Source organism: Eptatretus burgeri, chromosome 10, assembly GCF_056783735.1.
Source record: "Eptatretus burgeri isolate ZD-2024b chromosome 10, Ebu_testis_v1, whole genome shotgun sequence".
NCBI lineage: Eukaryota > Metazoa > Chordata > Myxini > Myxiniformes > Myxinidae > Eptatretus > Eptatretus burgeri.
In genome coordinates, this window is record NC_140970.1 from 5,874,865 (window position 1) to 5,897,636 (window position 22,772).

General features: G+C 43.0%; 1 protein-coding gene across 2 annotated transcripts in view; it reads right to left on the reverse strand.

The window, feature by feature from the left end:
• Window positions 1-22,772, reverse strand: part of LOC147017879 (muscleblind-like protein 2a) — an 86,232-nt gene that overhangs the window by 9,271 nt on the left and 54,189 nt on the right. For both annotated transcript variants that reach the window (XM_085896954.1, XM_085896955.1), the window contains 4 exons: window positions 9,325-9,690; window positions 3,028-3,081; window positions 1,873-2,002; window positions 1,506-1,535 (listed from right to left, as the gene is read on the reverse strand). In XM_085896954.1, the coding sequence (XP_085753080.1) occupies window positions 1,506-1,535; window positions 1,873-2,002; window positions 3,028-3,081; window positions 9,325-9,690 (580 nt within the window). The remainder of the gene's footprint in view (window positions 1-1,505; window positions 1,536-1,872; window positions 2,003-3,027; window positions 3,082-9,324; window positions 9,691-22,772) is intronic.

The following is a 22,772-nucleotide window of genomic DNA, read 5'->3' on the forward strand; positions in this document are numbered from 1 at the left end:
TGTCACTTGAAGTGCCCTGTAAAAATGCCATGATAAGGTGGAATGACACTCAAGCTGCTGTGTGTACACCTTTCCGATGCAGAAAAGGGCAATAAAACATTGGAATTCCTGCGGATTTTTTGCAGTTGAGTCGAAAGCAACATATGCTGAGCGAGTATGAAAATAACAGAGTCCTCTTCCTCATGATACAAATGAGGGATCTGAAGTGTCACTCGTAATACCCTCTCCCACCACCACTGGGAGCAGTGCTACACGGTACACATTTACCAAGATAACTTGTGTCACCCCACCTTCGGAAGGGGAATGGTGAATTGGGAAAATGAAGTCGCAACAACCTTTGCCATATGACCCGTAGTCTGCTTGGAAGGTTTAATTGGTTGAGATTGCATTGGTAATGACCGAATACACGGTCATCAGACACACTGCAAGTTACGTATTTTAGTGTGATGACAGATTGACAGGGCTCACGGGGACCCACTGGGCCATTATTGCATTTTGCACTGGGCCCCAAATTGACTGACGTCACCTCTGGTTACATCAGAGGATTGAGTCATCAGCACAGAGATAAAGGGGATTTTCAAGTCATAAACATTGTTGATGAAGATTAGGAATACGACTGGGACCAAATACTGCCTTGGGGAACTCCAGCCTTGACAGGGACAGGAGATTAAAGGATTCCATTGAAAATCACATGTTGACTATGAGAGTAGAGGAAGTCAGTGATCCATGAGTGGATTTGGCCTTGGATGCCATAGGTAGAGAGTTTGGAGAGCAAGGTGGGATAACAGACAGTATCGAAAGCTCAAGATATGTCGAGAGAGATGGCCCTGATATCATGTCTGACATTGAGGGCTTCCATCCAATGTTGTGAGAGCAGAAAAGGCATGTCGAGGGTAGAATTGCCGGGTGTGAATCCAAAACGACGGTCTGAGATTAGGACGTTGGAAAAAAGGAAGAATTTGATGTCAACTGCGATGATGGGTTCCATAACCTTGCTGGTGATTGGAAGTAAGCTCATGGGTCTGCAGTTAAAGGGATCTGTTGTTGTACCATATTTGTGTAATACAGTGATGTTAGTTGACTTCCAAGCAAATGGAAGGTGACCTAGGGAAAGTTATAGGGTGAACAGAGCAGAGAGAAGATGTGCAAGAGCAGCAGAGCAGGTCTTTAGCACACGTGTGCTGATGCCGTCTGGTGCAGTTGCTGAAGCGGTCGAGGAAAGACAGAAAAAAACGTTTCTTTACATATGAGCCACTCCTTGAGTAAAAAAAATAATAATAATTAAAACCCCCTCTCACTTCTATTCCTCCCTTTCTTCATTTAGTTTCCATCTGCGCTGCCAACCCCCCTACCCCCTCACCCCCCCCCCCCGCAAATTATATCGCCTTTCACCATTTCACAATCGCCTCGACAACTAAATTAAATAAAAGCAGTTTTTGGAGGAGTGTTGAGGAGTCAAGTGGAGTGTTAAGGCATTATGGTGTGAAAGAAAGGTACATGCTTACCAAAACTAGCCGCTGGTGCCATATAGAACACTGTTGGGTACAAAGAAAGCGCAGGTCAGTTGGACTCCATGTACCATCATGCAATAAATGTACACAAATGGGACTTTTGTGTGAGCAGCGTTCACAGGTACAAGGCGTTACCATACAACAAAATAAGCACTTGGAAAAAAAACCATCAAGAAATCGAAAACTGTTTTAAAATGTCATCTTAACAAGTAAAGCAGTCTTGTGGAAGTCCTTGCTCACATATTATGGTGATAAAGGGTGTACACATTTAACTGGCCTTCAGAATATTGAGGTTTTTTTTTTTGTGCTCTTCTGTTGTACGTAGCTGATGATTAGATGGAGATGGTGAGGTTTGAGTTACCTTGAGGCATGATTGCAGGAGAAATCTGTGGAAGAGGTGCCGAAGGCAACCAAGCTTGGTAGGGTAACATGGCCGCCTTTTCTAGTGCCACGCGCTTCGCGAGTGGTGCTAGCATCGTGGTAGGTAAGCCCTTGGAAAGTCAAATCGACATGAGGAAATTGAGGAAGGGAAGTTATAATAATGATAATAAAAAAATTATTATTATTATTATTATTATTATTAATGATGCATAACAGAGCCCAGAGACAGGAGTGATTGAAAATTATCTTTTTTACAAATCTTACCATTATGTGCATTTACTACACAAATCATCTTCATCAAGTAGCATTCGGGCCATCTATTTATTAAGTACGAAAATATGGAAAGTTTGATCTCCTTCTCTCTTCCCCTAATATACATCAGACCAACTATCCCCACATACACCACCTACCCCACCCTTACCGTGTGACCATTATAAATAGATGGCCCCAAATGCTGCAATAGGCATCACAAGGTTATGGTTTAAAAGATTAATATGGTACGACATGGGTAATTGCAATGCATTTGAAGTAATGTTTTGATCATTCATTAAAAAAAAGTCATTTAAAAAGTAATCAGGGAACAATGGTCAATTTCCATTGTTAAACATAACGTTGAAATAGCGAGTGAATACATATTTGTTTTGAGATACATTTTTTGCATAATCTAAGGAAATAGACCATCCTTCATGGGATTCAAATCCTTCATTTGTGTTGATACCGCCAACACTTTGTAAGCCTGTGATTAAGTATGACTGTCTGCAGCTGAGACAACAATCATCGGAATTGCCCATATGTACCATACGACTAAATGTACTATCACAAGTTTAAACTTCACTGCAAATAGTGTACGGGAGTTAAAAAAAAAATTTTTAAACCAACTATTGCCAAAGCAGGATGCAGCCAATCACGATGTGATGGTCAAGAGAAAGAAAGCAAACCAGTGGCAATGACAATAAAGTAGTGGCTTTTTAAAATGAAACCAAGTGGTGTAAATACTGAGCCAATAAAACACAATGCCCTCTAATTGCCTATTGCAGTTCACATTGCATAAAAATAGAAATTCATAAATATGAACTCAAATGTGAAAATATCAAAAAGACATAAAAAGATGAAAATTTTAAAAAGGATCAAATACCATGTCAAGCGTTGCTTCAAATGGTCGTTTCAGGGACTTCACAGCTGACTGGGTCTTGTGTTTGACCAGGGAGGGGTGAGCACATGACAGCAATGGGCCAATAAGGAGCAAGCGCAGGAACACAAGGAGGAAGCACAAAGGCAGTGCATTGTGGGTCTGACAGTAAAAACCAACACGCGTGACTCAAACCAATCAAAAAAATAAAATAATGTTGCGCAGACCAATCAGCTTGTAGCATGGCTGCGAGGCATTGGGAGCATCAGGGATCAGGATGCAATGGTTCTGTCACGTGGTATCAGCGTCACCTTGTGTCTTCGTCACTATTGGGCCTAACGTCAACAAGCACCAGTATAAATCTGTTCATATTGCTCAAATATTATTTATCTAATGAGTACTAAAATGTTCATTAAGTCACCTTCAAGAACACCATAAAACATTTTAACTTGAGGATTGCTGAACATGCGTCCAGGCCAACCGTTTACATGTACAAGGCAACAAAACTGGCTTTTGGGGATTTCAAAGAAGCACAAACAAACAAATAAAGGCAAAATTGGGAATGAAGATTTCTTTGATTTTTTTTTTTTTTTAAACGAGAATTATTGACAAATAACATTGAAAGCAATACTTTATTTATTTATTTCAGTCTGTCCACAGTGTCACTAGGTCCGTGAGGTGATGGGTTTGGAGGTTGGCGTTGAGCGAAGATGATTGGCTCTCCAAGCGATGTCAGCTTTGTATCAAAGAAGCACTGAAGCAACAGATCAACAAACACGAGTTCATGCATGCTCCTGGATACTGCTCAGCTCCCTGCAGTCAACCAATAAACATCTTGGATTTCATGGAACCTATAGCTTACACTAATCTCAATGCGAGGGTAAGCTGTTCAGCTTTAGGTATTATTTTGCCAAACAAAATCTGGCTAATAATTATGCGTAAACGGATCAATAAGTGAAGAAACGGTACAAATGGGGAAAAAATAAAGGATAAGAATATTCGTTAAAGGAACGTACTTCATGATGTGCCATTTGGTGAACAAAATTCTAGACTGAGGAAAGGGTAGTGAGATGCAATAATCGGATACAGCAGGACAAAAACAAGAAGAATGAGAGAATATATAAAATGCGAGAATGTATTTACCTTCATGTGAAATAAGCTTACAATTAGGGAAAAGACAAAGATATTTTGATTAATCTGTGCAGACACAATGACTTGAAAGGGGAAGTATGGACGGCAGCATGTTAAACATTGGATGATATTTTTGTGCTAATTGCATTTATTCCACTTATCTTTGGCATGCAGAGAGCTTGAGTAATCAGGGAGCAATGTATGAGCAACACGCGCAGCCAGGTTAGTAGCAAAGGCGAGCGGTGGTAAGACAGAAAAATAGAAGAAATGAAAGGAGAGAGAGAAAGATCTGAAGAATTCCTTCAGCTTACTGACCGCCTGATTCAATAGTCATCTGGAACATCAGCTGGGAACTGTCCGTCATTGAGGTTCTGACCCTTCAGTCACAGAACCTCTCCGAACTTTGAGTCCACAACATTAGTTGCATCTGAAGGTAATCCAATCAGGTTGAAAGAGAAAGAGAGAGAGAGAGAGAGATAGGAGGTGGAGGAATGGGGGGAAGGTGGAGATAGATAGACGTAGATGGGCAAAGACCCGCTGTAGGCCTTAAGGCTGGAGCAAAGTGGAGGGGACGGGGAGCCAGGGCAGGCCATGAGGTGCCGGGTGTTGAATGGGAGGAAGGAAAACATGGTTTGAAGGGTGTGAGGGCAAAATGAAATGGTATACAGGTTAGAGGGTGACTGCCATCTGTTCCAGGGAGAGACATGAACATGTCACCAAACATTATCATAAGAAAGGTATTTGTGACTTGACAGCAGACTTGCTGGAGAAACAAGTACAGGTATCAAATAAAACATCATCGGCAAAACAACCTGTGAAAATGCTGCATTGGCATAATGAGATTATTGAATTAATATCACCTGAGTTTCAGTCGGGAGAAACATTAATGGCTTGTAGTCAGTGGACATTTATTCCCAAGATAATCATCTACACTTTAGACAGCACTGACAATGTTCAAGGCTTCTGGTCTGCCTTATTGAGATAATGAGAATCCCTTTGAGAGAAAACTATGAAATTCCTTACAACTATCTCCCATGCATTAGTCATGTAATTTAATGGGGCGTTGATGATCTTTTGATCCTGTGAAAATTCACAGGAGACTTTTGTAAGTGTTGCATTTGTTCAGTGAAAGAATAAAGATGAAGCCAGTCAAAAACCTGTTTGAGATGGTTACAGGGTCATATGTCCGGCCTATTTCTGTGGTCTGTTCGCCAACCTCTGTTGTCTTCCAAAAAAGCCCAGACATGGGGATGGCTTTGAAAGATGGGCTATGTCGATGGACCCCACCCAATTCTGACCAAGTAAAGGATTTAAATAACATTTCTGAACTGGCACTGCCAAAGTTAAAACTGTTCACCCTCAGGAATCCAGTCAGTGATTGAGGCCAGAATATTATTTTCTTTGCATGGGCCAACTGGCAGGAACATCAATCTGCTCTCTCAAAACGATTGGCCAACCATCTCCATAACACCTGATATTTATTGTATCTGTGAATACTTTCACAAAAGCCTACTTTTCTTTCATGCATCGGTTTATCCCATCCCGCCTGTGGCTAATCCTATCCATCCTCAGCTCGACTGTAGTGCACTGAATCCTGTGCGGAGGCAGTTGCAGTCAAACAGCTTCATTTTTCAGCTTGGAAAGCTAACATGATTGAAAGAGTGAGGGTAATTATTGTTCATTCCATAAGACTCACAACAACTGTGTCCACATCCCGAGGCATGCCAGAAAACCTAATCTTGCAAATCTCAAGACAACTCTCCAACCAGTCTCCTTCCTCAAAGTCATGGTGGTGCCTTGTTAGGTGCCTCTCTCTGGTGTATGCTCCCCCTCCATCCCGTCCCTCACCTCAAACGGCAATACTGCAGACTGTCTGATATAAGGCAGAATGTTGAAACTGTCTTTGCATCCAAATCTCGTGAATCCAACACCTACTCTTCTGTCCCCATCTCACCCATTTGTACCCAATGTCTACTGGAGTCTATCTCCTTCTCACTCGAGAAAGTAGAGAACATTCTGTCCAGCCTTAGCCTTGCTTTTTTGACTGGCCCAGATGGCATCAGTGCCCATGTTTTCATATCGTACTCTGATGTTCTTGCTTCCCTTTAATCTGCCCTTTTGATTCTGTCCTCTTTGGCCACCTCCCCTCTGGAAGTCAGAAAACATCATTCCCGTCCACAAGAAGGGTGCAAGAAATTTTAGTACCAACTACACACCAGTGAGCTTGCTTCCAAGTACAAGCATAGTCACGTAATCCATCATTACTTCTGATGTCCAAGTCTTTCCTGTTCTCAAACAGCCTGATCTCTGACAATCAGTTTGGATTGCATCCTGGTCATTGAACTCTGGACATGCTTCTGCTCTTCTCTCATGCCTCTAAATATCAATCAAGAGGATAAAACCATCTCTCTCGAAATATCTCCAGCATTCAACAGTCTGGCATCCTGCTTTGCTTGCCAGCAGCAAAGAATGAAGGCAGCCTTCTGCCTTTGGCAAAGAAGGCTGCTTTCATTCCTGGATTTCTGACTTCCTCCACTGACAGTCAGTATGCCTTTTCAATGGAACTCTCTCCCCTCTCCCAGTGGAGGCTGCAGAGTTCCCCAATGCAGTGTTTTGGGTCACAGTTCTTCTTCATAGATATAAATGACCTGTCCAATGTTCTGGAAAACCCTGTCTTCCTTTTTTGCAGACGACTCCACATTGTGCTATACAGTACCCCTTTACTAGGTGGACAGAAACTGCATCTATATCTCTCTATATATCTCTCTCTCTCTTTTTCTCTCTCTCTTTTTCTCTCTCTCTTTTTCTCTCTCTCTTTTTCTCTCTCTCTTTTTCTCTCTCTTTTTCTCTCTCTTTTTCTCTCTCTCTTTTTCTGGAATTAATTAGACACTGGTCTAATAAATGGGACACATCCTTCAATCCTGGAAAATCTCACAGTCTTACCCTATTGCTCCAGAAGGATCGTCAAATAAACCCACCTATTTCCTTGGCCACACACTGGAAGAGGTTCAGTCACTTGAACTTATCAGCTTCAACATCGGCTATGATCTTTCCTGGGCCGACCACATAAAAAAAAAGTTGGCATCCAAGGCCAGCCACTGACTGAGCATCCTCATTGATCCAATTATTTCCTTTGAAAATCAGGAGGTACTCACAGTTAACAAGGCCTTTATCTGTAGCTCAGTATAATTTTTTTCTGCCATGAGTGAGCACCCAGAATCACATTGGTCTCTCCTGGATTTTGTGAAATCTAAAGCTCTCAAAATTATTGCAATCTCTCATGATGAGACCGGAGTACATCAGTTGCTTTCACATCACATGCATGTCGGTGGTCTCTGTTATTTATTGCCTCTTCTCAAATATTGCCCCTCTGCTCTCTCAATCCTCAAAACCCTCCCTATATATTCCATGATGTATGCGTTCTTCCCAGTAACCCCCTTGAAGGTGGTTCCATAGCAGCGAGGCAGTAGGGTTGAGCTTCCGAAATCCAGGCTGACCGTACGACTGTTATTCCTCGCTTCTCCCATCTATGGAACCACCTTCCAGAGGCTGTTCTGTCTCACTCTTCCCTCAGGACTTCAAGGAAGCACCACATTGCCATCTCTTGCCATGCCCAATTCTGACCCATGATCTTTATTATCCCCATTAAACTTTCCAAACCTCACCATCTCACTTGCTAGTTTCAGTGTTTCCTCAGCTCTTCCCTCTACTTTTATCCCGTTCGTTCATTCCCTTGTTTGTTTTATCCCACTGTCAGTTCTGCCTTCATCTTTCATGAGCTTTGCTCCTGTAAAGAAAATAATAAAATCAGAAGGGGAGGAGCATATCACTAATAGAAGGGCCTCAGTCAACTTAATTTGCCTTACCAGGTGAGAGGAGGAGTTACTCAAATAATGTTTTTTTTCTTTTTAAATTCATTTCTATAGTCTTGGCCAAGTTTATGTATAGAAAGGCATCGTAAGTTTTTAAAGCTTTAAATGATTTGTCAGCTGAAATTTGTTTTATGGTATTTGGTCTTTAAAAATTTTCAGGTCACCTATAGTTCTGGGAAGAGTAGTAATGTAAGTATGAGACCTAAATTTTGAATACCGTAAACTCGCAAAGAATATATCTCAAGTTCGATCATTCATAGAGCTGGAAAGATACGGACTAGCGAAGCTGGCGAATGAGCAAAGATTATGTCGATCGTATAATCAAATTGGAGTAGTGCAATGGTAAAACCTGATCTGGCCCTCTGCCCTGCCTTCTCTCAATACCACCGGGTCTCTGAGGTTCCTCAGGTTTGTCACACTGCATCCATTCTTTTATACGATGACTTTGTTGAGGAAATCGGTCAGTGTGAACCCAACACAATTATTACTGTACAAATGAAAACATTCATGTGATGCAGCCTGCATTCAGTGTGAACATCATGTTTGTAAGGAGTACGATGTTGCAGTGTGTAATGGTTTATACCACGCAAGATGCAGGAATCAAACATTTATGAATAATAACTTTGTGTGACTCCATGTAAATTGTGGGTGTCCAATCGAAAAATCGAGCATTTTAAATATTTTTTAATTTATTTACTTTTCGAAAAATAATTGGATTTGATTTATTACATGTTTTGTGACATTTCTTCAAAATCATTAAAATAAAGAAAACGGTGTTTGATTAAGTTTTAAATCTTTTTTTTTTTCAAAATATTCCAAGCCAATAATAATACATATAAGGGTTATCTTATGGGATACCTGCAATGTAACAGCATAAATCAACGTAACTGTGTCAGTTAAAATATTTAGTTGTTGATGAGATTTCCAAAGTTTAGGAGTTACAAATTATAAAATCAATGAATATTGACTGATTATACTACTTTAAGTAGCTGTGTTGCAAGTAATAATGATTACAAATGACATCTCCATGATATGTATATTCAAACATCCACACCCAATTAATTTTTTAAAGAGGATTCACCTCTTCCTCAGTGCAAGTAATAGATGAACCTCTCACTTTCATGATACAATGGTCATGTGGTGCAAATCTTTTTTTTCATAAAATGAAATAAAATTTCTGATGAAGACAAAATTTAAAGACCACTGAGGTTCTCAAGTTTAGAGAACTATTTTGTTGAACATTGCACACACATCACGCACCATAATTTGCTTGCGCGCTCACATCTGGTGCCAGACTCACCACTGCGGCTGCAGCCTGTACTGCGGCTTGACCAGCCTGCTGCTGGGCGGCTCGAACCCGAGCCTGTAGGTGGGCTGGCGGGTGGAAGTACTTGCATCGTGGTCTATCACATCGCCCACGCACATGATCCATGCACACAGTCACTGTGCTGGGCCCGCTTGCCACTGTAGCGGTCACCACACTACTAATCCCATCGCCCAAATTTCCTACAGGGATGGTTTGAATGGCCGGTCCTTCTGCCTCCACTCCCGAAACTTCAGGACCTCCGATCATGTGCAACGGTGTTGAAGAGATGACAGGTGGGTGTGCAAATCGGCATTCTGCGTCAGAACGTGAGCACATTCCCCGCTGAAACTCCCTGCAAACCTTTGGGTTTTTAGAGCGAGAGTGGGGAATAAAAGCAAATCATACTTGAGCCCTCAGTCTTCCTTTTTCATAATAAACAGGTCAAAGTTTGGGTTCGACTCCAGCTCTGTTTTTCTCACGTACACGTTATGTTCCGACAATAATATCCTGTGCCAGCAAGTAATATAAAAGGACGGTATTGTGATTGTTCAGAGCCCAGTTATTAATGCAAACACAATGATTACGCTTGAGTAAATCAAGCTGGTGTAAAACCTCCCCTGGAGTCTATGTAGCTATCAAAAGTTTATGAGGGGTGTTCAAAACGTGGTCCAAACAAGATACTAGAATCCAAGAAATACATCATAGTTTTCATTGTATTTTTCAATCGATACTAATAAATGTCAGTGTGTGTGTGTGTGTGTGTGTGTGTGTGTGTGTGTGTGTGTGTGTGTGTGTGTGTGTGTGTGTGTGTGTCGATGCGTTTCCTCCATAACTCCAAAAGCATAAAACCTAGCAGCTTGATACTTTGCATGCATATTAAGAAAACTCCAAGTAAGTGCAAGAGTGAAAATTGGATGTTTGGGTTAATTAAAACACCCCTTTTCAAGATAATTAACAGCCTTATTTAATTATATCCTTCATCAGGCGATCCTCGACCACCTCACTCTCTGGTCTTAAGGCGTATCCTAGGTAACCTCGCTGGGGTCTGAAGTCGCCATGTTTTTTGGCCTGCTCAACCTTCCTTGCCTTGACTTGGAACAGGCCGCAATGATTTCTTAACGATAAAGTTTTTTTCACTTTCCTCATTCATATTATCGAATGCCTGTTCATCATAGCTATGAATCGCTGGGTATATTGCAATGATTATAAATGCCCAGAGATGTCAGCGTTTGTTGCTTTATTTAATTTCCTCACATGCGATCACCATGAGTATCTCTGAAACTAAGAAGAATTACAAAATTTAAGCTCCAGAATCGAACTTACAAACAGTTCCGACTCCTACAAAGTGTTTATTTGTCCAATTCGGACATATTTGTCATTTTAGGCGTCTCCTGGAGGTTTATGTTTAATATGACGGTTCGGTGATTGTCAGCTGCGAGTCAAGGGAGCCGTTTCTTATCAACCGTTTCATTGGAGTGCTTCAGCCAGCGCTCTACAATATTCGTACTGTCACTGAACACTGTATATAGATCGACTTGAGCAACGTTCAGGGATGCTCGCCTGTGTTGGCCACGTGTTGCTCTGCGGTGAAACAGGCGGTGGGCTGCCTCGCTGAAAATGTGAAATTATATTTTCCATTATACGAATCGTCACTTCGGCATAGTTTCACTTTTAAAAGTTTCTGCAAACATTTCATGCATTGTGTGTGGTAAAGCCACTTGGCACATTCTTCAACTTTCAATTGCGATACTATGGTTCTACACTGGAGGTAGAAGGCAAAATAAACGACATGATCACAATGAGAGAAAAAATCTTTTCAGTTCTGAAGTAAAGAATCGCCGCATCATGGAAGGAAAGCCGAGAGGTACGCTTACTCACTCTGTGTAGCCTGGATTTGAATCCCAACCCAGCTCGAAATTGTCCTTCCGGTGTTTCACACGCCGGGTGATTCATCACTGTGCGTGTTGTCTCTCGGATAGATGATAAACTAGGCATCACATCTACCGGAATCTCTCACCCCTCTCCCTCCCAACCCTAGCCCCTCTATCCCACCCCATCCCTCTTTTCGATCTCTCTCTCTCTCTCTCTCTCTCTCTCTCTCTCTCTCTCTCTCTCTCTCTCTCTCTCTCTCTCTCTCTCTCTCTCTCTCTCTCTCTCTCTCTCTCTCTCTCTCTCTCTCTCTCTCTCTCTCTCTCTCTCTCTCTCTCTCTCTCTCTCTCTCTCTCTCTCTCTCTCTCTCTCTCTCTCTCTCTCTCTCTCTCTCTCTCTCTCTCACCCCCAACTCCTCTCCCTCCCACCCCAACCCCTCTCGCCCCCCCACCCTATCTCTCTTTTCCAACCCTTCCCCTGGTCCCACACCTTTCCCCCCTGTTGAGGGGACTGAAGCATGTACAAATCAGATTTGGAGCCAACTGGTGGGGTGCAAAGGTCGTTTATATAGTGGCGAAACTACACAAACGATGTCAATGAAATTTGACCACAACCTTCATCATCCATGATGGCTCTGAAGGGGTCTACAGTGGGAGTTTATGGGGGGTTGCTCCCCCCCCCCCCCACCCCAAGAGGGATTTGCTTTCTTCTCAGAAATGATACACACAGTTATGATGAAACTTCACTCCAACCTTCATCACCCATGACGTACCAAAGTTTGTTCAGAATATTAGAAAACTCGGGCTCTGCAGGGGTCTAAGGGGGGTTTGCCCTCAAAAATATGCCTTTGCTTTCTTTTCAGAAACTACACACGCAATTACAATAAAACTTGACCACCATCTTCACCATCTGTGATGTACTAAAGTTTGTTCACATTTAAAAAAATTGGGGTCTACGAGGGTCAATGGGAGGAGGGGGGTTGCTCCCCAAAACATGTATTTGCTTTCTTCTCAGAAACTACACACGCAATTCCGATGAAACTTGACCACCACCTTTATCACCTGTGATGTACCAAAGTTTGTTCATGGCATTAAAAAACAAGTTCAAATTGCGAACATACCCCTTGGGAGTTCATTCATACAATTCTCAGGTGAGCGATAGCACGGACGACAGATAGTTTTGAAATTTGGTAAGATTTTTCATCGCATCAGAAAAAGAAACCACAACACCTCACAAAAGTGAGGCGAGTTTCATATCATCATTTGCGACTTAATTTTGCATTGGGCATCGCCCAGCTCATTTAATTTAATTTTTTTAATAACAATTTAAAGAAAATGGGCCGAAAGGGCCGTTTCTTGGCCCAAAGGCTGGAATTGCACTTTGGGCTCAGTTACTGCCTGGGGAATGGTCTCCAGAATATACCTGTCAAATTTGGTTCGTAGTACAGCGGACGGATAAGCTCCCATATTTTAACAAACTGTGTATTTTATGAGAAAAGCATGACATTTCTAGCATAGTTAGGTCATACCATAATGTTTATTTTCGGATGTGGAGGGAAGTCAGATTTGACCTCTGAGGGGACAGTGAGAGGTCAAATCCAAGATGGCCGCTAGTCAGCCGGGTCTAATGTTCAAACGTCCTTAATTTTGGAACCAGACTGTGCAGAAAAAACATTTACGGTGTCATTTCCAACTAAATTGGGGATGCCCATTCATTTGGTGATACCTTTGAGAATGTCAGAATTCAAGGAAATGAATTTAGGTCAAGGTCAAGGTAAAAATTTATCAAAAAATAAGTAATCAGTTGAAATTTGCAAATGAATACGGAGTGGTGTCATTGTGGCGAATTTAGTTATTTAGCCCCTCAGAGGGTGTGCTTGAGGCGGATGTGGCGCAGTTATGTATTGTGTATATCCATGGTTAGATTAGCTGGGTAGAGATGCATTATCTGTCGAGTTCTATGTTTTGTTGACCCTTAAGCCGTTGTCACACCTTGACGATTTAGCCAGCGTATGCCGATTAATGAAAAATTTGTCTAAAACGCTGGCACACGTCGAATACGTTATGGGTACGTTTTGTATACGTTAAGAGCACGCTGAAAAACACTGCCATAAGTCGTAGTACGCTGGCTTTAAACGTTGCACTTTTGGGTTGTCCTCAAATTTTCCATGCTTGAAATTTTATGACATATGCCGGCGTATGACTCACACGTTCCGCTACGCTGGCCAAAAGTTGTAGGCACGTTATGCGATCGTTGACACACGTCGACACACGTTACTTGTAAGTTACTCATAAGTCGAAACACGTCGAGGTAATGTTTAGCGAACTCGAAACTTATTTCTAACCTATGAGTAACGTTTTGTAAGCACGCTACACGAACGTTGTTTACACTTCGCAACACGTTACTTGAAAAAGACGCAGACGTATTTGACGTCTTCAGGACGACAACAGAACTTAATGAACGCGTTTCTAACTTACAGATACCGTATAATGGCGTATTGGCAGCGATTAGGGGAATTGGTATATAAAAAGGGGCTTCGCAGGAGGAACCCGTCTTTTTTTTTAGACTTCGTGGTGAGAACATGTCCATGTCATTCCGAGAGATGGAGGATACGGCAACGCTGAGACGACAATACCTACCTTACCTGTCCTTGAACATCAACATGACCTCATCGAGTTGACACTGCACCAGTTGCGTGCCAATAGAGCCGGGAGAAGAAGACGTGAACGGAGGAGAAGGAACTGGGTGAGACCATGGATCGGGAGGCGACGCCATTACGGCATATATGACCAGCTCATGGTGGAACTCTGGAATGAGGACCATGCATCCTTCATCAACTTCCTGTGAATGCCCCCAGCGATGTTCGACGAGCTGCTAGCCAGAGTGGGTCCAAGGATAACCAAGCATTATTAATAAATCATTTCAATAGTCCAGTGGAAGCGATTTAACTCGTTCGATGGAAACGATTTCAATTGCCGAGCACCAGCGTCCAAAAACAATAGGCGAGTGACAGCCATTTATTAAAAGTGAAGTTGCAGCCTATGAATAGAAAACCTCACGTAATCGTCGACGATATGATGCCACGCAATGTATACGTTAGACTATCGTTGGGCATAGGTCGTGGACGCCTAAAACACGCTAATCAATCGTTGGGCATAGGTCGTGGACGCCTAAAACACGCTAATCAATCGTTGGTATAACTTATGTATAAGTTATCGAAGCGTTCTGTGTTCATTACTAGTACATTATGCATTTGTCCAAGTCGTTTTGAATACTTTTAAAACTGAAACAAAAAATAGTTCATCGTGGGAATGAGAAAAAAAAATTAGCCGAAAAGAACATCGAACAATGGTGCAAAGTAGTCTCCTATTCGTGGACGCAACGAGGATCCATCATCACCCACACCCTCCCCATCACGCTCACTTACTACTACTGACATGGACATACTACTAGTACTACTACTACTACTACTGACACGCTCACCTACTACTACTACTACTACTACTACTACTACTACTACTACTGATACTACTGACATTGACATCTACTCAACATGGAGTCTGGAACACTGACAGGTTCCTCTTGTGAAGCCCCTTTGTATATACCAATTCCCCTAAACGCTGCCAATACGCCATTATATGGTAGATGTAAGTTAGAAACATGTTCAGTAAGTTCTATGGTCGTCCGGAAGACATCAATCAAATTCATCTACATATGACAATGTACGTTTGAGATACATTACACATATGTTCAAAGCAAGCTACTCATAGATTCAAAGCACGCTACTCATAGGTTAAAAATTAAGTTTCGGGTATGCTAAACATTACCTCGACATGTTTCAACTTATGAGTAACTTACAAGTAATGTGTGTCCGACATGTGTCAACGATCGCAGAGCGTGCAGAGAACTTATGCCAGCGTATGCGGAACTTGTGAGCCATACATCGAGTACGTCGTAAAATTTTCAGCATGCTTGAAATTTCACGACGTACTAGACGTACCACGGAATATGACAGCGTACTTCCTCGTTTTCCAGCGTGCTCCTAACGTATACACAACTTACCTATACCGTATTCGACGTGTGCCAGCGTTTTACACACATTTTTCATAGGTCGGCATACGCTGGCTAAATCGTCAAGGTGTGACTGCGATGTTGACACTTCCAATTTTCAGGCGGTTATGATTTAAATTGGCGAGCGGCAGGTTTTTAACAGGCTATGCCACGAGTTCGTCGGCGATACGTGCAGCGCGCTATGCCTAAGTTAAACTATCGTTGGGCATAGGTTGTGAACGCCGACAACAGGCTAAGCATTCGTTGGTATAAGTTATCTATAACACAACGAAACGTTCTGTGCCCGTTACTAATATATTATGCATACGACCAACACGTTATGAATACAATCAAAACTTCAAAAAAAAACCTCAAAACTTCAGCGTACGCCAACGTTTTACATACATTTTTATACGTTGCCATTGCTGGCTAAAACGTCAAGGTGTGATAGCGCCTTTACCAACAACACCTATCACACAAACACTTCCAAAGAACAAGTTGCCACTGTTCAGTCGGCCACCGGCCAAGATTAAGTCAAAACAGAAGGCACAGCTCGCAGCACTTAAGAGTGACTGTGGTCTCTTTTCGAGGCTGTACATCTCCTGTCAAACACGAGATGGAGACATGGACAATTTCTTCTCCCATGAAAACCAGGCAGCCCCGCCAGCTCTGTCAACTGGAGGGAAAATTCGGATTGGGGTTAAATCAGATCTACTTCGCTGCCTGGAATCAGATCTGCTCGAAAAGAATAGTGTGCCGACGGCTGATGCAACAATTCTCGATGGTGCAGCTGTGGTTCAAATGCTAAATCCGGGAACATCAAGAACATTTCAAGAGTATGGAGAAAGAGTGTTTGCACCATACATCTCTGCTCAACTTGAGAAAAGCAGCCGCATCGACCTTGTCTGGGATGTATACCTACCCGCCAGCCTCAAAGCCTCAACAAGACAGAAGAGGACAAGACAACGCCTAACCCTAACACTGTTTAGTTCCAAAATTAAACGCGTTTGAACATTAGACCCGGTGGACTGGCGACCATCTTGGATTTGACCTCTCATGGTCCTCAGAGATCAAATCTGACTTCCCTCCACATCTGAAAATAAACCTTATGGTATTCATTATGTCAGAAAATTCATGCTTTTCTCATAAAACGCACAATTATTGTGCTTATCCGCTGTACGATCGGTTCCGTTCACTAATAACCAAGAAATAACAATTTTAAGAAAATGGGCTAAAATGGGCCGTTCCTCGGCCCGAAGGGCTACAATCGCACTTTGGGCTCAATTACTGCCTGCACATATGTTTCTAGTAGATGCCTGTCAATTTTCATCGAATTCTGTTCACGAATAATGGAGAAATAGACGTTCAAATTAACTGTACACAAGAAAAGAGAGAACGCGAGCGGCGCTTAGACCCCGTGGGGTAGAAGACCCCCACGGGGTAAAAAATCCACAGGTATTTACTTTCTTCTCTGTTATATATCTTGTGGGTCTTCCATGCCTACCAGTGGTTACCTGTTTATCTTACCCAGTCACTACCAGGTGAGCACCCAGGATTATTGACCCGATGTTTAATATCTCTGTGAGGTTCTTTGTCATCATTCCTGTAGGTCCAGCTGTCACAGGTACAACTTTGGCATTCTTCAACTTCCAGGTTCTTCTCATTTCATTCATGAGGTCTTAGTATTTGGTCATTTTCTTGATTTCTGCATCGTTAAGTCCAAAATCACTGCTATTAACACCTCAATCAGCAATGCCTTCTCTTTTTTGTACCCAAGTATGATATCTGGTCGCAACACTTTGCTTTCGATGTTCACGCTCGATGGGTTCATTAGGTCATATGTGAGCGGTAGGTACTTCCATATTTTCAGTGATTGCTTTTGGTTTATGTTCCCATAAATTTTCTGGAACTGGGATATCAAAGTTTTTGCAGATGTGTCAGCGGATTACATTATAAACTCTGTTGCGTCGTCATGTCTACAGCTGTTCTGACATGAGTGTGTGTGTGTGTGTGTGTGTGTGTGTGTGTGTGTGTGTGTGTGTGTGTGTGTGTGTGTGTGTGTGTGTGTGTGTGTGTGTGTGTGTGTGTGTTTTCCATCATTCAGCACAACATATCATTCTCTTTACTAATCCCATCTCCATCCCTCACCTTTCTCTGTTTTCTTTCTTTTTTAGACTCTGTCTCTGTCTCTGTCTTTTGATCTACCCTTATTATCAGTATTTCCGTCGATATGTTTGTCTGTCTGTCTGTCTGTCTGTTGGGTAGTTGATCTCGTCAAAAAAAAATTTTTTTTTTGAGATTTGTGCTACCCTTATTATCAGGATTTAAAATGGTGATTTCAGTTAATGCAAAGGCGATTTCGATGAAACTTGGTTGGTAGGTTCATACCATGACCTAGTTGTGTGCAAATGAGAACCGTTGCTATGGGCACCACCGTTGCCTAGCAACGGGACTTTGAAATTTTTGAAAAATCATAAAAAATTTATTTCTTCGAAAATCAAAAATCGGGCCACGAGCGACTGTGGGCGGTACATTCATCCATATTGTCAAAAATATCCAGCCGAATCCTATGAAAACTGTCAGAGAAGATAGACTTTGAATGAACCCTGGTCGAAAACAATAAAAAACGAAGTTCATTATATCTCAGAGACTACGAGTCAGATATACATGAAACTGGTATGGTAGGTTCATGGTATGTCCTAGTTTTGTGTGAGAAAGAACCGTTGCTATGGACCCCTCCATTGCCTAGCAACGGCTGAAAAACCTCTAAATGTGGGGGTATTTTAACGAAAAACAATCTGCAGCATTAACCCTTGAAGCTAGAATCATGAATTTTCTTGTGCTTAATCCTCAGGACATTCCCCATCGAACAGGCCCATCGCATCAGGTTCTATTGGGTAGTCGACTACCCATGTCCGCCTACCGGCCTGTCTGTTTGTTTGTATGTAATGGACAGCTCTGGAGGCCAGAGGAGTCAACCAATTTTGATGAAACTTAACTGGTAGGTTCATACCAGGATCTAGTTGTATACTTTTGAGTATACAATTGCTATGGACGCCACCGTTGCCTAGCAACGAGACTTTGAAATTTTTTTTTAAAATCCCAAAAATATTTTCTTTTCGAAAATCAAAAATCGGCTTCCGCGCTTTTATGTGCACTATAAGCAACCTCTTTGTCAAAAATTTTCAGCCCGATCCGTCAAAAACTGTATGACTAGTATGCAATTATATAGCGACCACTCATGTCGCCTACTGGCTTGTCTCTGTCTCTCTCTCTGTCTCTTTCTCTCTCTGTTTCTCTCTCTCTGTTTCTCTCTCTCTGTTTCTCTCTCTCTGTTTCTCTCTCTCTGTTTCTCTCTCTCTGTTTCTCTCTCTCTGTTTCTCTCTCTCTGTTTCTCTCTCTCTGTTTCTCTCTCTCTGTTTCTCTCTCTCTCTGTTTCTCTCTCTCTCTGTTTCTCTCTCTCTGTTTCTCTCTCTCTGATTCTCTCTCTCTGTTTCTCTCTCTCTGTTTCTCTCTCTCTGTTTCTCTCTCTCTCTCTCTCTCTCACTCTCACTCTCTCTCTCTCTCTCTCTCTCTCTCTCTCTCTCTCTCTCTCTCTCTCTCTCTCTCTCTCTCTCTCTCTCTCTCTCTCTCTCTCTCTCTCTCTCTCTCTCTCTCTCTCCCCTCCCTCCCACAGTGTTTATCAATGTTTGGTGAGGCATAGCTCTCCCAACCTCTCCCCCTTTCCTCACTCTTCCCCCATTCCTAGCTTCCCCTCCCTCCTGCCTCCTCTCTTCCTCTCTCTGCCTCACCTCCCTCCTCTCTCTCCCACCCCCCTCCTCTCTCTCCCACCCCCCCCTTAACACACCCATCGGTGAGGTGAAGGGTTGTCTTTGCTCGTATGTAATATATCTATAATAACAATAAATGTCCATGTGTGTGTGTTTGTGTCTCCTCCATAACTCCAAAACCATTTTGTATCTCCTCCATAACTTCCCAGAAAATGTCTGCTGTTGTTCTTATGCTCCAATCGGTTCATCTGACCACATGCTTGTTAAAGCAGTCATCTCTCTGGCTGTTATAAGAGAACCACCTCAGTGCCGACGAGTCTGGCATTTCACTCAGGCCGACTGCCAGGGTCTTCAAGCAGCCATCAAACTTCTAGACTGGTCTCCCATTTCTACTCTGTCTGACATCAATTCATCCTGGGAATTTTTTTCAAATAAATTTCCTCTCTCTCGCTCATGCACAGATTTATCCCATCTTGTCTTCATGTGTCCTACCTGCCCTTCCTCCCACCCACGGTACACTGAAGCTTGTGGAGAGGCAGTTGCCCTGAAGCAACTTGCCTCCACCCCATGGAAGACAAATCCTACTGAAGGCAATCTGAGTTCCTTCCACAAAGCTCGGAACAAGTGTGTTTACCCTGAGGAGAGCCAGGAAACATCTTTCTCATCTCAAGTCTGAACCCTCAAACTTTCTCCCTCCTCCAAATCCTGGTGGCATCTAGTTATGTCCTTTTTGGTGCATGTTCCCCCTCCATCCCCTCCCTCAAATGGCTGCACAGCTGACACAGCACACGAAAGGGCTAAATGCCTAAACTCTGTGTTTGCTTCTAAATCTTGTGTCCCAAACCCATAGCTCTCTGTACTCACTTTACCCAGTTTTACCCAGCTGATCCTTGACTCTGTGTTCTTTTCTCCTGAAAAGGTGGAGAGCTTGCTGTCAAACTTCAACTCACATTCTGCAACCGGTCCAGACGGCATCAGCCCTTGTGTTCTAAAAACCTGCTCTACTGCTGTTGCTCACCATCTCTCTGTTCTAGTCACCCTCTCATTTTCTCAAGGTCATCTGCCATTTGCTTGGAAATCAGCAAAGATTACCGCTCTGTGTAAAAAAAAAAAGGTACAAAAACTGGTCCCTACAACTACAGGCCACTCAGCCTGCTTCCAATCAGCAAGGTCATGTAATCCATCAGCACTTCCAAGATCAAGTCATTCCTCTTCTCCAATGGCTTGATTTATGACCATCATTCTGGAATTAGAACAGGTCACTCAACTCTGGACATGCTGCTTCAGTTTTCCCAACAACGGATGGAGGTCCTAAATGCCAAACATGAGATCAAAGCCATCTCCCTCGACATATTGTGAGCTTTTGACACGGTCTGGCATCCCGCACTGCTCACCAAACTCTCTTTTTCTGGTATCCAAGACAGTCTCCACTCATAGCTTGTGGACTTCCTCCTCTCCTGTCACAGTCAACGTGCGCCTCTTAATGGAATTCTCTCATCTCCTCTTCCCATCCAGACTGGAGTTCCTCAAGGCAGTGTTCTTGGCCCTGTGCTTTTTCTGGTGTTTATCAATGATCTCTCAGACTCTCTGGAAAATCCTCTTTATCTTTTTGCTGATGACTGCACCCTCTGCCGTACCATGTCTCATCCCTCCGATCGGCAGGTAGCAGCCTCTTCACTCTTTGCAGACCTGTATAAAATCACAAGTTGGTCAAACACTTGGAAGATGTCTTTCAATCCTGACAAATCTCACACCTCACTATGTCTCCAAAAGGACCGTTTGGAAACCCCCACCCCCATCTACTTTCTCAACAATTCCCTTGAAGAAGCCCTTTCATTCAAGCTTTTGGGCCTCACTGTCTGCCACGATCTTTCCTGGGAAAGCCACATTTCCAAGCTGGTCCCCAAAGCCAGTCGCCGACTGCACATCCTACATCGTACAAAGTCCATCCTTGGCACACCTGACCTTCCAACCATTTACAAACTTTCATCCGCAGTCTGATGGAGAACTCCCCTCCCCTTTGGGGTAGTACTCCTGCCTCACACCATGCTAGACTTCACGCTGTGGAAACCAAGGCTTTTAGGATCATTGGTATCTCCCGTGATGAAGCTGAGCATTTGGGTCTCTCACTCCCTCACTGGAGGCAGGTCGGTGGTCTTTCTGTCTTCCACCATCTCCTATCGGGTCTTGCCCCCCCCCCCCTTTGCTCTGTCTGATATGTCCCTCGTATATCTCCACAGGGCACTCAAGGTCTACCAAAAACCCCTTTCTGGTGAAGCTGACAAAATCAAGAATCACTGCTCACCTTCACTCTTCCATTCCTCTTTTTTTCCCACCTCTGTAACAAACTCCCACACTCTCTTCAATCCCACTCCTCCATCCATGTCTTCAAAACAGCTGATCACCACCATCTCATATCTTCCCCCATCCAAAATCTTGATCTTTACTTCCACCGTTAATCCACCCCAAACCCACCTCCTTCAAATTTCCTGTTTTCTTTGCTGAAAGTCCCTGTGGTGTCCATCTTGTTTACCCTGTGTACCCTGTCCCATCCACAGATCTTCTATTGTCCATTCCCCACTATTTTGTGCTTCCCTCTCCCGCCCCTCTTGTCTCCTGCCTTGTTATACGTTTCTGCGTATTAGCTCTTACACAAGCCTCGACATGGTATAAAAAAAAGCAAAATGAATACAAAAAAAGCAAAACAAACCAACCATGAAACCAAGCGGCCCGAAGATTTACAATTTACATGCATCCTAAGGGAACTCCAAGGGAGTGCACGAGTGAAAACTGGGTGTTTGGGTAAATTTAAACACCCCTTTTGAAGATAATTTAGCAGGTGCTCATCACAAAAAAAAATAAAATAAAATAAGCCTTCCCAAAATGTTGGCGTGCCATCTTGCTCAGTCCTCTGAGGAAAAATGGATTTTAAAGGAAGAAGAAGCATGTTACGAGAGCGAGGATCCATGGGAAGGTGAAGCTTCTCCAGATCCAGAGGATCCAGTGCTGCTCGGTTATTTTGGCTTCCTTTGGTTCTCTTCGTTCTTCCTGGTTCTCTTAGTTTTCCTCTCGTTTCTCTCAGCGGTTCCCAACTTGCTTCCCGCAAGTTCCTTGCGTTGACCAGAGGAACTCTCTTACTTCGCAGGCCGTTGTATTCGACCCAGGTTTTGAAGAGCATTAGCTGCACCTCGGTGGAATCACCACAGACGAACTTTCCTATTTCCCGGACTTGGTATTTTCATCAGTTGAAAATTCAACGTTTGTGATTCGTTTCTCGCTGGGATTTTCGACCCCATTCCGAGGAGCATTGGCCACATGCATCTTGGTTGAACTTCCACCATTACTCCAGTCGCTACGTTGTCTGAGCATTATGTGGACAGGGAGACTGTCGGCCGGCGTTTATCGGGAGGATGAGGAAGGTCGAACTTCCAATGATCTGTGGCTGGATCATCAAGGTGTAGGAGGAGATACCGTCTGACATAATCAAGCAAGCATTTCCGAAATGCTGCATATTTCTGAAATGACAATACGTACATGTTAACGGCACAGAGGACGACATCATTTGGGAGGAGGAGGCTGCAAATGACGGTGACAGTGACAGAGATGTGGACAGCGACGGGGACTTGCTCGACCCTGATTTGGACAAGGAGTTAGGTGTAATCATCGACGAGGAAAGCATTGACGAAGATTTCCTTGGGTTCAGCAGAAAAGCTTCATCAAATGCAAACGACCCTTTTCAGGGCCACAAATCCA